Raw genomic sequence first — 14,922 nt, forward strand, 5'->3', positions numbered from 1 at the left:
ATTTGAGCCGTTCAGAGCAAAAGTGGTGTAAGTCAAAATTGGGTAATGAGGTTTAAAGTAAAAATTCTGTAAAATACAGCGCAAAACAGCAATTAATATGTCCTCCTTACTATCCACTGACTACTAATAGTTTAAATAAATTGAATATTAATTGCTACTTTGCGCTGTATTTTACAGAATGTTTACTCTAACCCTCATTACCCATTTTTGACTTATACCATTTCTGCTCTGAACGGCTCATTTATTGAGCCACTAAACTAGGTCAATGAGAAAGCAATAGAATTACCAAGAAATGGCAGTTATGTATTATGCATTATATTATACCATATATTGAGGGAAGGAGGTGGAACTTTCTTTGGAGGAGTGCATACAGTAGGCAGTTCATGGGTTGAATACAGTTGTGTCACATCACATCAATTATAAATTTTTACTTCTAATTTTTGTAGTAAAGTGTAAAAATCTCTACTATGCAAGTTATTTTAACTTTGAGCTCAATGAAAAGATTTCACATAGGCCAATGCATAATTTCACTGTAATAAGTTATTTCGAAAAAATAAAAATGTAAGGCAAACTTTCATTACAATTAAAGTTCATACACTCAAACCCCTAAGGTTGAATGAAGACCTGTAATAAAATCTTTAGACTTTGGGATAAGAGAGATGAAGACTTGAAGTTCAGAGAGATGAAGACAAGAGTAAAGGCGAAGGAAAAGAATTAAGAGTGGGAAACTGTTTGAGGTTAAAGGACAAAGGAAGCAGTACAATAAAAATCGTGTAGGAACTAATTTGCAGCTTTTGTTTCATATAATCATTCATTTTGAAGACATCAAATGAACTTAGAACTATTAGAGGATAAGCATCTTTGTAACAGACGTCTTGGAATGGACATATGAATAAACAGGAGAAAATGGAAGTGGTTAGAATATAAGACCATTAGAAGGGAGAGCTTGTTTTAATGAGAGGGAAGGAATAAGAAATTATGTAAAAATATTCTTAATATTTTATTTATTTTTACAGAAAATTTAATTTTTATCAAACGTAATACAATCAGGAAAGACAGTTAATGGAACTAGTCCATCTACACAGCCATTTAACTTTCCACTTGCGTTTCAGACTCAGAACTACAGATGGTTCTTTGCTGCCTTAAGAATGGGGAACCTCTCTCCTGAACACAAGCCTCTGAAGTCGTCAAGTGAGAGATCCCAAAGAGCAATGCCACCAAGACCCTTGTTCTTAACATACGCCCCCTTGTAGCCGGCAGTGTCGGGGTCTTCATAAGCGACCCACAAGCCTTCAGCACTGGAGTCAGGCAGGCGGAATGCATATGAGCCGAGTTTGTGGGAGGGGTCGCTGACACGACGCAGGAGGTGGGGTGCAGTGGAGGACTTGCTATTGGGGTTAGGAAGCAAACTGCACACTTCTGGGTATGAGAGCAGACCTGGGGTCTTTGTCTGAGGACCTGCCTCGCCTGGACCCTCGGCTCCAATTGGAGGAACTCCAGAAATCTTGCTGTCACCATTCAACTTCCAGGACTGACCAAAGCTGCTGATTCCAAGGATTAGCTTGCTGGCTAAAATTAATCCAAGATAAAACTAAGAAAATAAACAATGCAAAACTTTCTTACATGAACACAATATTCTCAGCAGTTGAATTGTTGTGAGTTCAAAGGGAGGTGGATTGTCTATGAAAAGTTCACAATAACAAAGCCTAAATTGATAGGGTGGAGGGAAATGCTGGGATTCTGAGGTCACAAGATGGAAAGGGAAAAATGCCAGCACAAATAAACTTTTATAATCCTATTTCAGGATTTAACCAGGCACAGAAAGTGATAGAAACACACAAATATATTATTATGAGCAGATGACAATCTTGGAGGAAAGAAACGCACTCCAAACAAAGTGTAAAGAATATATAGCAGGGATAACTTAAAAAATTAATACAAGCAAGAATATTCTTACATGTCCACTTGGAAATGAAACATAAGGAGAAAAATAACTGGATGTAAAGAATCTGCAGCCTGAAAATCGAAATCATAATCCATTATTACCAGGGGAAAAAAAAGTAAAATGGAGAAGGGTGCGCAGAATAAAGAGGAGCAGAAAAAGAAAAATAAATATTCCTCCTCCTGCCAGTAGGACTTAAAAGTTGGCATATTGAAAAGTAGCAGTATCCTAATTATGATTAAATATTTCTCCATATGAATGCAGTGGTGTGTTCACCTACTTTCTTGTAAAATGAGAAGAATTGACAAGTTTCACATGCACCAGCTCCTTCAACCTCGTGTGAGAGAGAATCATTAGTATATATATATATATATATATATATATATATATATATGGGTCCATTCAGTTAACCTGCTTTTTTAATGGCATAAATATATTTAATAAGTTACCACTGGAGGCGAGAAAGTTACCAATAAATAGGTTTAATTCCTGCATACATAGATGATTGCTGAACAGACCTTTCTATTCAGTGAATGAATTCATGGAGTGTGATGTAAATATTGTATTTTAGAAATGTAACCCTTTCTTTATATTTTAATTTGTCTCTTTGTATTTTAATTATACCTTTTGTCCTTATATAAATGTGTTAACCTACAGCATACTCTGTTTATCTCTCAGTGTTTGTTTTGTTTATTTCTCAGTGTTTATTTGACTATGTATGTTTATTTGCTTATAATTATTCGTTTACTTGTCTATATTTATTTGTGTTAAGTTTGTTTGTGCATGTGTGAGTGTATGTGTGCGTGTGTATATTATCGAACCTGACGATGTCATATCCAGGCTTGTACACTGGTTTCTGACAAATAAATATTATTATTATTATTATTATTATTATTATTATTAATGGATAATTTGTATGAATTGTTTCTGAAGTATTGACCCTATGGAATCTCCATAACCATAGCACTATGCAATCCCGTCCTATCAATTGCTGAGGATGCTGTTCATTGAAATGAACTTTTATTTCATGGGAGAGGTGAGGTGTGGTATGGTTTCTTCGTTCATAAATTACGTTTGTCTTCTTACATGTAAGCTTAATGGTATATCCTCAAGGAGATAATATGCCAAATGTACTCCTCGTAAGAAGAGTAGATAGAGCTTACTATTAACCTGATGAAAGAACATTTTCGACCTCATGTTAATAGTTTTATATATCTGTGCCTGTGTGTGTTAGTGATCTATCTGTGAGTGTGTGTATATGTATGATCTGTGAGTTGTGTGATCTGTGTGTGTGTGTGTGATCTGTATGTGTGTGTGTGTGTGTGTGTGATCTGTATGTGTGTGTGTGTGTGTGTGTGTGTGTGTGAGTGATCTGTCTGTGTGTGTTTGAGTGATATGTCTGTGTGTTCTTTTCAATATTAAACTTGGCTCTGATTGGTTGGATGGTGTGACTTTTGGTGTTCCAAATAACTACTTTAGTACAATTCTTGGCATAAATTCCTGAAAAATCTATTTGCATACTTACCGACTCAAACAGAGCTATATTTAATATAACTAAATATGTACCAAACCTATATGCACATAGAATTATTCCAATTCAGAAACAACTAAGTAAACTAAAAAACCTCCAAAAGGAAATAACATTTCAATGGATACCTAGTCATTGTGGTATGCCTGGAAACGAGAAAGTCGATAATATTGCAAAACAGGCAACATATTTGCAACCAAGACCTCTTCAAGTGATATCTCTATCCAGTGCTTTTGCTTCAGTAAAGTCTCATTTTACAAACCTATGGATCTACAATTGGGTCTCTTCTGACAAAGAAAAAATTTTACAATCTGTACAAAAGAAACCAAATGATCTGGAAATGTATAAAAACTTGCCCAGACATGTTCAAACATTTTTAACAAGAGCCCGGACAAGTCACATTGTCACTCAATTGTACCTACACCGATTTCACATATTTCTGATAATCCTACTTGTCTGTGGCGTAATAATCATGATGAAGATCTGGAACACATTCTTCTATACTGTCCATCCATAAACCACAAAAAAAGTAAATTAAAATCATCAGTACTAGTTGCAGAAGACACAGCCCTGCAGTATATATTGACTACACCCCAACTCTGGCTACTGGCAACAGGCATCTATAATGAACACCGATCAAAATACCCTTCATTTCTCGTGAAAAACAACAACTGAATAGACTACAGTGGACTATAGTGGACTTTATGTTGTCAGCAAACAGCTGGATACATTAAGAAGATTGATATGTCTGTGTGTGTGTGTGTGTGTGTATATTATTCACACGCAATGTCAGAAATAATAATGTAAAATAATCACAACAAAAGAATTAAATAATACAATTCAGACTGCTAAAATTCTTGTCATAGTAATGAAAAAAATTCAGAATTCCTACCTGAAGCTCCTTTTTCGAGGAACCATCGAATAGTTCCATCTGCAGTATGGTTGAGTTCCCTACCACCGGCCTGGTAGAGAGCCGCAGGGTAATCTGCCTCATCAGGCTTCCTCTCAGGGGATGTGTAGTTGAATGCCTGCACACTGAGGAAGTCCAGGTTTGGCATAATCTTATCCACCTCATAGTAAGCCTGTGGGAGAATTCAATATGAAATTTGAGCTTTATTTCTTTTTGTTTTATTAACTTGTTTTGATTCCTCTCCAAGACAAAAATCACCTCTCATGGATGAGTAATTACTACTCTTGTATCAAATTATAAGACCTGTGTGCACACCACAATGATAGGGACTTTAAACAGAGAAACACCTGAAACTTGACCAAAACTCTGTCTTCATTCCTTTGAACTTGCTGCGAAACTGAACAGAAGTTTTCAAGATATAAATATGGCAGACAGTAGCCTCAGTTTCATAAAAGTGGGTTGGCTTGGAGAAAGAATAGAGATTTCGATCATTAACTCTAGAATTCTCTTTAATTTTAAGATTTCCCACATTTCATACATAGTCAGAAAGGAATATCATATATAGACGGAACTATCAATTGGAATCTTCATTTTCGTCTATAATGTCCATTCTTTCTACATGAATTTTCCATACAGTTTCGTAATATTGTTGGAAAAAAGTAATTCGTTTGATCACAAGTAGGCTATATCTTTTCGTTTCATATCAGTGTCTTTAAGAAGTATCCTGCAAATCAGTCTACAACAATGGGCATAGGCAGAGTTATGGGGAGGCATGGAGGTGCACTGCTCCCCCAAACTTGTTTCAACTCTCTTTTTTATTAATGTTAGAAAATATTGAATTCAAAAGATCATTTTTGCTTTTGTTTGTGATTAAGTTTCTATGCTTAAATTCACGAATTAGTATCTTCAGATCATATGTCTGGACTATAATATTAATTTTAAATTTTTGCATGTACAGTATAAGCATTTCTATACCTCATTTGAGGATTGGAAGCACTGTAATGTTTCTTTTGTAACAGCCTGTACTCATGTGTTAGAAGTCTGCAGGTGTCCAGGCCGCCACTTGGAGAAATATGAATAACATACTGCACAACAATGCAGAAAGAAGAAAAGTGATCCCGGTATAATGTGTAAACTTAAAGGCGAGATTAAATAAAATAATTAGAGTTTAAATTTCATTTGATATCTTCAGGAAAGCTTAATATAAAAAAGTTTCTGTTAGCACTGTTATGTAGTTACATGTTTCTGTACGAGAAAGAAAGAGAGAGGGATTGTTTTAAATTATACCCTATTATAATTTGTAGTAGATCTACAATTCAAACCTTATACAATTCGGTCCAAAACATCACGGATATGGATGTAACACTGTAAGAAAATGCCCCTCGAAAATACCTTTATTAAATGATCATATTTCGATATACTGTATTGTACCATGATCAAGCTATAATGGGGGGAAGAGGTAAATGATGTCACCCATAACCCCATTATATGGGGATTCTATGGTTTTGCTTTATCCCCCAAGGAAATGGTTCTCTCTCCGCCTATGGCTGGGCAAAAGGCAAACTCATGGTACCAGTACATTTTACTGATCCTGCAATACGGGTCACAGAGTTTAAACTCTTAAGTAACTCCTGTTAGGTAAGCACTAGTCACAGAAATTGTAATAAAAGACCAACTAAACGTCCTGTGAGTTCAACAACAATGCTGCAGTGTTGCAAAATGGGTGGTATCGGACAACAATGAGACACTCTGTAGGTACGGTAACTATAAATCCTATTGTTTTCCTCGTAACTTACACTTATCTAGACATCCTTTTATATCTCCTCTAACCCTTCTTAAATCAATGAAATTCGTTTTAATACTTTGAACTGAAAATAGATTTCCAAAGAATTAATTGAGAGGTTCTCTAGAATTCATGAAATAAAAATAAAGGAATGATTATCCTCACGAATATTACAGGAAATATTATTTAATAAGTACAAAGTAAAGCATATGTAACAAACGAGTGGCCTTACAGAACTTAACGACATTTGGTAGAGTTTGCCAGCTATTCCTTATGCTTTACCTTACCTCAAAAGAAATTCAATTTTCTCCAGAACTACAGCAAATAGACAAACTAAAGTTTTACCAATCATAAAACAGACCCTGCTGAGTTGATTGATACCTACAATAAGTATCTAGGATTATTTTCTTTCAGTTGACAATAATTGAAACATTCCCCCCCTCCCCATCTGGTACCGGTACCATTTTCTCAGAAACTGTTCGTCAGAACTTAATGAAAATTTTATACACAATGTTTATTAGTAGTTTGGCAATGTAGATGAAAGCTTTTTTGACGTAGATTCTTAATTATCGTTTTTTTAATTTATTAATTAACATAATTATAATGTGTATTAAGTTAATTAATAATTTTAAAAAACAATACTTAAAACTTTGTCAAAAAACTTTCACCTACAATGTCAAACTTTCAATAAACAATGTGTATAACAATATTCATTGACTTCTGACAAATTGTTTCTGAGAAAATGGTACCAGACGAAAAAAAAAAATTAAAAAATTATTACTCCATTGTTTAATTATTGTCAACTGAAAGAAAAAAATCTAGTTACTTATATGTCAACTCAGCAGGGTCATTTTGTGATTGATGAAAATTTGATTTGTCTATCTGCTACAGTCGTCCGATGATGGAACCGATACGTAGCTGTTTCTACATCTATGACACAATAACAACAAAATCTTGCACCATATTGAACACAGTCAAGTTATAAATCATATTTGTACGATGCGTATTTTAAGAAGCTAATAATGTTGAGGAAGAGTAAGATTTTAGTTCGGTAGGACACATTCCTTCCGAGCTCATCTTCAGAGTCTCTGACATATACATATAAACGTGAATTGAGTTTTCAGTACTTACTGCAGGGTCAACGTTGGACAGAAGGGCTGCTGTCAACAGAAGGCCATCGGGCTTCAGAGAAGACTTCAAGTCTTTCACAAGAGCTGTGAAACCAGTGCGATGTTCCTCCTCCTTTTCATCCTTGTGACTGTGTGCAAGGCCAACTGTCTTCTTGAGGCTATGCCAGAGAGAGCCTACACGTACAAGAAAAACAATCAGTGGAATTATAACATGATGCTAGTAACGACAACCATTTGTACGTCCTATATTATATTGCTTCTGTTTTCATTACGACAAATCTGACAAATCTAACCTCAATATATAATCCAATGAAATGAAATAAGTACCCATACATAAGTAAACATCTGCAAACCATAAACTAATAAATGAACGAGTAACAAGAAAATGAGAAATATATATATATATATATATATATATATATATATATATATATATATCCTCTGATTGAGGTTCTGGCTCATAAGTGCATCTATCATCAGGCAGTACATCTCACTTGACGATATGTGTCAGAGGAAGAACAATTGTTTGATGCATCTGAAGTCTGACTATACTCCCCATCACCAAAATATGCATCTGAAGGTCAACTGCAATATCCTCTGCTGCTTCCCCGCGATTCTTAAAATTTCGTGCGCTGTTGCGAATGGGAGTGTTATCTCTAATCCAGCTCACGCACGTCTTCAATCAGCATAGGTCATGCCGTGTCAAATGCTGGTGCTATATATGTATAACGAAAACATCAGTCTTTTACAGATAGCCATATTGAAAGCAGTACCGGTATTGCGTTAATTGTACAGAGTCATTTCTCTTTAAATTCGTGTCTACTGTATTAATTGTTTTATTATTTTACATTTTTATTTAGCTAATTTCTTCTTCTTCTTATTTGGTATTACAGCCCAGGTGGGCCTTAACCTCCTCTATGGCTCTCTTCCATCCTTCTCTATCCATCGCCAACTCCCTCCAATTCCTTATTCCTAATCTATTCACATCCACTCGTACACAGTTCCACCATCTTGTTCTCGGTCTTCCTCTTAATCTGGTTCCATCTGGGTTGTTACTGGAGACAATCTTCACTTTCCTTGTTGTTTCCATCCTTGTGACGTGTCCCAACCATCTCAATATTTAGCTAATTTAATTATTGCTTATTTTGACATTATGGAGGATGAGCCTGAATCATCTGTTATATATAGGACATCAATTAAAAAGGCAAACGAGTAGGATAATCTGATTTGCTAAGTCACAACAAAAATACCGTTTACAATGTATGTAATGTTTTTAAAGATCTTGCGGAAATTGCCACAACTGATTTTAGAAAATCTTAAGATCTGACTGCAAAAATGTGTAGCATTCCCAAACGAACTGTAAACACTGTCTACCTCTGATTGAGGTTCTGGCTGATATGTACGTATTATCAGGCAGTACATCTCACTTGACGATATGGTCAGAGAAAGAACAATTGTTTGTGTACATTTTAAGTCTGATTAGTGCAATATGTATCTAATTGGTGATGTATGCAATGGCGCGGGGAAAGGAACTGGCCACTCTATCTCGTTGTCTTCTGTTTTAGTTGCCTCATGAGTGATGTCTAGTTGGTGTAACTTATGAGGTTCAAACCTCTCTCCTGACAGTTGACTAAACAACAACAATTCTACTGTTTCAAAGTTTCTTTTTTCTTTTTATTTTTTTTATACTAATTGCAGATACTTGACTCTTAGTCATTCACTCATATGAAGTCAGCTGTGTATACCAATTCACTGACGCTACACCCGTGATGAGATGAGATGATGATGGAGATTTATTGGGATGCCACAGGTAAATTAGAGCTCCTGGAGAAAACGCCTGTGTTACTTGAACTACGGACTTGCCGACACTACTTAGTTATAAAATATGCCAGGTATCGAACCCAAGTCCACAAGATAATAAGTCCAGTGCTCTACCCACTGGACCACCGTGACGCTGTTTTAAAGTAAATATGCTTCAAGTAAAAATATAACAAGTAAATATGTTACAAACATGTAAGCTACACGAAGAAACAGGTACAGGGAAAACATAAATAATTAAATAACTTTGAACTTTTCTGTTGATAGTGAAGGATGTAGAAACAACATTTGGAAGGTTGAATCTAACTTCAATCGCAACTTTCATATGTTAATATCATTAGAATATATGTATGTTTACATTGAATTTCTTTTGAAATAATCAGTTTCAGCATTTGTACACCTGCGAAAAAGATCATAATCATACATTTCTGAAAATGGTTCGCAAGAAATTTGCGCCAAGGCAAGAGAAAACAAACCTGCAAAAGTTCATTCACTTCGATTGCTCAGAGGAGAAAGATTTTCAAAAGATAAGATGATTTTCAAGACAATTCACCAGAGCAGTTTGATTCAGTGGAACAGAGGTACAGAAGTCTATTCCTTTAAGTCAGCTAGAATTGTCAATTGTTTGGTTTCACAATTTGAAACAGAATCTTTCAAATTCGTGTTGGAAACTGGGCAGTTATAATTTGGGAGTGAAGGAAAAGTTGTTGATATTATAGAGAACATTATCAATCACTTCAAGCAAGAAGTTCATCTTAGGAGTTTGATTTCAGAACTGTTGAAGTTTTTGAAAACTATGATGACAATTCCCGTGTCAATGTCAACAGTGCACAGGTCTTTCTCAAATCTTAAGAGATTGAAGATGTATTTGTCAACTATGGGACAGCAGAGATTAAATTCTGTGAGTCTTCTATATTTCCACAAGAAGGCTGCAAAGCCAGTAGATTTGGAGAAAGTGCATAATGATTTCATAACAAGAAATGATCAAATAAATCAGATAACTTATTTATGAAGTATGCTTCACGTTGCACTACAGTTACTGTCCGACCAAGTGGCTATGTCGCATCTCGATTTCCCCCACTCGTTTCTACTGGCCTCTCTGTAAAGGCTAATGGCTGGAATTTTAGGCTCGTTCATGAAAATATTTGTTGTTCGGAATTAGAAGTCTACGTAATATTATACAAGCAGTTTAAAATAATTTTAAGAAAAGATCTCTGTAAAGTAAGTTACTTTCACTTCCATCGTTTTGCCAACCGTGCGACATAACCACTCGGTCGAACAGTAACTTTTCTCCTCTTAATATGTGAACATTTTGTTATTCATACGAATATCAAAGTCGTCTGTCATATCCACAGACACTCACCGAATGTACCTCGATCCTTCTTCACGCGGATTTCAGGAAACTGCCAGGCAAGATCCAGACCATCAAAAGCATATTGACGAAGCAGAGTTCTAGCCGAACTTACAAACGCCTTCCTCTTGTCCTCGCTCTCAAGCTGAAGAAGACGGACATTAATTTTGTTAACATATCCATGTAACATTTCTGTCGTATGAAAAACAATGATCTCGAATGGTAACATTAATGAAAGAATGTGAGAAAGAAGTTAATTAAATTCTGAGAAAATAGCTTTAAAAATGTTATTTTGTTTATCATCATCATCATCATTATTATTGTCATTATTATTATTATTATTACTGTGATTATTATTATTATTATTATTACTGTGATTATTATTATTTTTATTATTATTATTATTATTATTATTATTATTATTATTCTTGGTCAATCTAGAGCATCCACCAGCCACTGAACGAATATTGCACACTTTTGTCACTGCCAATGTGGAGCTATTAACCAATTTTCAATACTTTTATCACAACCACAACACATTTCAAATCTTATTGTGCCATATATAGAGAATTATTACTACATTAACACATTTAGTATATCACGAAACTTGTAAAATTTCTTCTTCAAATTAGTAGTAGTATTAGTACGATCCACTTCCACTAGATGGAAACCGACACGATTGGCAGAGCAGGCAATACATGAAAACGAAATGATGCTAAATGTGAGGAGTTACTACAGTTATGTAGTATTATATGACAGGTTAGGTTAGGTTTGAGTAGGTGTGTATTATGTGACAGGTTAGGTTAGGTTTGATTAGGTGTGTAGTATTATGAGAAACGTTAGGTTAGGTTGAATTAGGTGTGTAGTATTATTACTATGTTGGCAACACTGAAACCCACTTTCTATTAACCAATACTATAAATCCAAGACATTTTCAAGGTATTTTATCAAGTTCCTGTAGTGGCCGAGACATAAGAAAGATTCACCTTATTATTATTAGGGCCTAAGTAATGAATAAATTGGATTAATAGTGTTCTAAAATAAGACTTTGACGCTCTTTCAATATTCTTGTGATTGAGAGAGGCAGTGTGTTGTGAATTGGTTTACTCTGGATGAACATACCGGTACTGAAAGGCTCCTACTGAAATCCATCTGATTATTGAGTCGTACAAAGAGTAATATACTTATATATCAGGAACAATGAATATTTGATTGTAGTTCTTTAAAATTATTTCTAGGTAAGAATTTAATTTCCATTGGAAGTAAATTTCTCATCTCAGGCCATCTCTCTCATATTCATCACTGTCAAGAAGTACCGAAAAAGGGAAATGATACAAGTAGAATGAACTTAAGATAATACAAGCTGATAACCACCACAGTTTGCAGTATCTTACCACTTCGTTGTACTTCTCCTTGTCGGGATCAGCCTGCCCACCCACGGACAGCAAGATGTTGAGTCCTGGATACCGCTTCTTGAGTGATGTCACAGTGCGATAGTAGCCCTTGCCAGAGTCGAGCTCCTGGTACTCGTCCAGGGGAACTAGTTTGTGGTTGGAACTATCAATGACAGCATATCCGTACACCAAGTGAGTGCAAGTAGGGAGAGCAGCCTCGATATCTGCAGGTGCCTCCATCTTGCCCGTTCCTGCATCGTTAACACAAAATTTGAAACATTAAACTGTTGGCTTATGACTTTGAAAATTCACTTATTTCTAAATTACCAGTACGGTACTCTAAATTACTCATGTATTACTGTTTAGCTTCATTCGTAAGTACTAAACAAGAATGATGATGGATTTCTATTCCACTTTCGTTGTGGTACTTGAATAATTACTGAACTTTTTCGTGATATTATTGTCTGAAAAATCCTTACTTACTGGTACTTACTGGCTTTTAAGGAACCCGGAGGTTCATTGCTGCCCTCACATAAGCCCGCCATTGGTTCCTATCCTGAGCAAGATTAATCCAGTCTCTACCATCATATCCCACCTCCCACAAATCCATTTTAATATCTTCTTCCCATCTACGTCTCCGGCCTCCCAACTAACACTTTATATGCATTTCTGGATTCGCCCATACGTGCTACATGCCCTGCCCATCTCAGACGTCTGGATTTAATGTTCCTAATTATGTCAGGTGAAGAATACAATGCGTGCAGCTCTGCGTTGTGTAACTTTCTCCATTCTCCTGTAACTTCATCCCTCTTAGCCCCAAATATTTTCCTAAGCAGCTTATTCTCAAACACCCTTAATCTCTGTTCCTCTCTCAAAGTGAGAGTACAAGTTTTACAACCATACAGAACGACCGGTAATATAACTGTTTTATAAATTGTAACTTTCAGATATTTTCACAGCAGATTTAGGAAACAAAATAAGAAAAGATACATATGAAGTTATAGCGAGTTGTATAAATCAGTTGCATTACCAATACCTACTCCTATACGGCGTAGAAACATGAGGTTTCTGCGATCAGGAGCAGGAATTTCACGACTTGAACATAGAAGAAAAGAAGAAATGAGAAAAAATGAACTTCAAATAGAAGAATTAAATCAACCAGTGAAGGATTATCAAAGTACTGTAAATGGATGTTGCATCACCTAGATAGGATGGAGGAAGAGCACTTTCCGAAGATAGCTTTCCAATATTGAATAAATGATTTGATATTTTCCGTCAATGATTTAACATTTTGTACCGGTATATAGGCTAGGTGTGAACCTTTATATTACATATTTATTCTAAGTATTAACGTTTTCGTCGTACCAAACGACATCATCAGATACATGATTGGAATACAATGTAATAATCTCTTATTTGAAGGGTACACGGGAAAAACGAACAATGTCACATTTCCATTAAAGGTGAGATAGTGATCTATTTCAGTATATTACTGCAAAATTTATTGATGTTTCTACATGAAATGACGGAAATGATGAGTGTATCCGTGGTCTTAATTCTCCTTTACCACTTTTGGTAAAAATAACACTGAAGTTTGTAGTAATACAGTGAATTAAATAATGACATCACCCTTAACTTCATTGTGACATTGTTTGTTTTTCCCGTGTACCCTTCATTTTATATATCATGTGCCCTTATTGTCAATAATAATTAAAACCTTAACCTAATGACCATAATTAATATATTGTATATCAAAGACTTATCTGATAAAATTCCTTCAAACCCACCGGCGTGGCTCAGTCGGTTAAGACACTTGCCTGCCGGTCTGAAGTTCCGTTCGGGCGCGGGTTCAATCCCCGCTTGGGCTGATTACCTGGTTGGGTTTTTTCCGAGGTTTTCCCCAACCGTAATGTGAATGCAAGGTAATCTATGGAGAATCCTCGGCCTCATCTCGCCAAATATCATCTCGCTATCACCAATATCATCGACGCTAAATAACCTAGTAGTTGATACAGCGTCGTTAAATAACCAACTAAAATTCGATGGAGGTATGGAGACGGAATGGGCCGATGGGCCTATGCCATGATGATGATGATGATGATGATGATGATGATGATGATAAAGAATGTAACTTCAAAATGAATAGCCACGCCTAATGATGTGAAAAAAACCTTTAGTGGTTAATGCCAATACATAGGTTTGCTGAAGGGTATCTCTTAATGGGCCCCGAAAAACAAGTGTGCATCACCGAAGATTTCTATAATCCACTGTTTACAACTTTTTATTCAGTGACAGTTTGTTAACTGTGTTCCATAAAGCTTATCTTCAACGATGGAATTGATTATCTACTTTAAAATTCCAATGCAGTAACTATTTTGCTACATTAGCCTACCTTCTCTTGTTCTCGAACGGCTGTCATAGTAACAAACAACTCGGTCCGGCTGAGCGCTCTCAGTCCAACTCACTGCTGTGAGAACAACAGCGATGTTCAGTAACCACAATAGTGTCATCGTGGATCTTCGTAATTGTAGATGTTCACGTATCGGAGTCCTCTCGCAGACTGCGTAGTGGTTGAAAAGGCGAAACACGTCTTGGGGTCATTTAAGTGTCAGCCTAGAACTGCGGAGGCTCGGAGAGAGTAGGTAGAAAAGTGGAAGGGAGGGGAAACTACCAGAATCAACCGGAGGAGGGGTACAATTTCTCGTAGACTTTACTGTCGTGTTCACGTAAGACGGCACTAGGGCGCACTAACACACATTATTATTATTATTATTATTATTATTATTATTATTATTATTATTATTATTATTATTATTTTTATTGCTGTTGTTGTTTATATCAAGAACACTGCTTCATGAACTCAGAAAATACTTTGTTCTAAATTTTCTTAGGTAGCCTAGATAGCTCTTAATTTCAAGTACTTACTAGAGAAATTGTATTTATCGATAACTCTGCATACACAATACAAATTATATTTCACAATTTAGGCTACATTTTCTGAGTTCCAAAATAACTATTTCCAATAAACCGCATTTCTGCGAAGACTGCTCTCAGGACAAATCCTTC

General features: G+C 35.7%; 1 protein-coding gene across 1 annotated transcript; it reads right to left on the minus strand.

The window, feature by feature from the left end:
- Positions 1-987: 987 nt before the first annotated feature.
- Idgf4 (Imaginal disc growth factor 4) lies at positions 988-14,509 on the minus strand. Its single transcript, XM_069836026.1, has 6 exons — positions 14,249-14,509; positions 11,857-12,107; positions 10,475-10,607; positions 7,295-7,467; positions 4,363-4,552; positions 988-1,569 (listed from the first exon to the last, which is right to left on the minus strand). The coding sequence occupies exons 1-6, from the start codon at positions 14,364-14,366 to the stop codon at positions 1,121-1,123; spliced, it is 1,314 nt and encodes a 437-aa protein (XP_069692127.1). The 5' UTR covers positions 14,367-14,509; the 3' UTR covers positions 988-1,120.
- Positions 14,510-14,922: the final 413 nt, after the last annotated feature.

The sequence above is a fragment of the Periplaneta americana genome, chromosome 9 (genome assembly GCF_040183065.1).
Source record: "Periplaneta americana isolate PAMFEO1 chromosome 9, P.americana_PAMFEO1_priV1, whole genome shotgun sequence".
Taxonomy (NCBI): domain Eukaryota; kingdom Metazoa; phylum Arthropoda; class Insecta; order Blattodea; family Blattidae; genus Periplaneta; species Periplaneta americana.

Coding starts and splice junctions, on each gene's coding strand:
- Idgf4 (XM_069836026.1), bottom strand. CDS start 14,366: ATGACACTATTGTGGTTACTGAACATCGCTGTTGTTCTCACAGCAGTG. Junction 7,468..10,474: donor GAAGGATCGAGGTACATTCG/GTGAGTGTCTGT, acceptor TTGTACGTGTAG/GCTCTCTCTGGCATAGCCTC. Junction 1,570..4,362: donor CCTCGAAAAAGGAGCTTCAG/GTAGGAATTCTG, acceptor GATTAATTTTAG/CCAGCAAGCTAATCCTTGGA.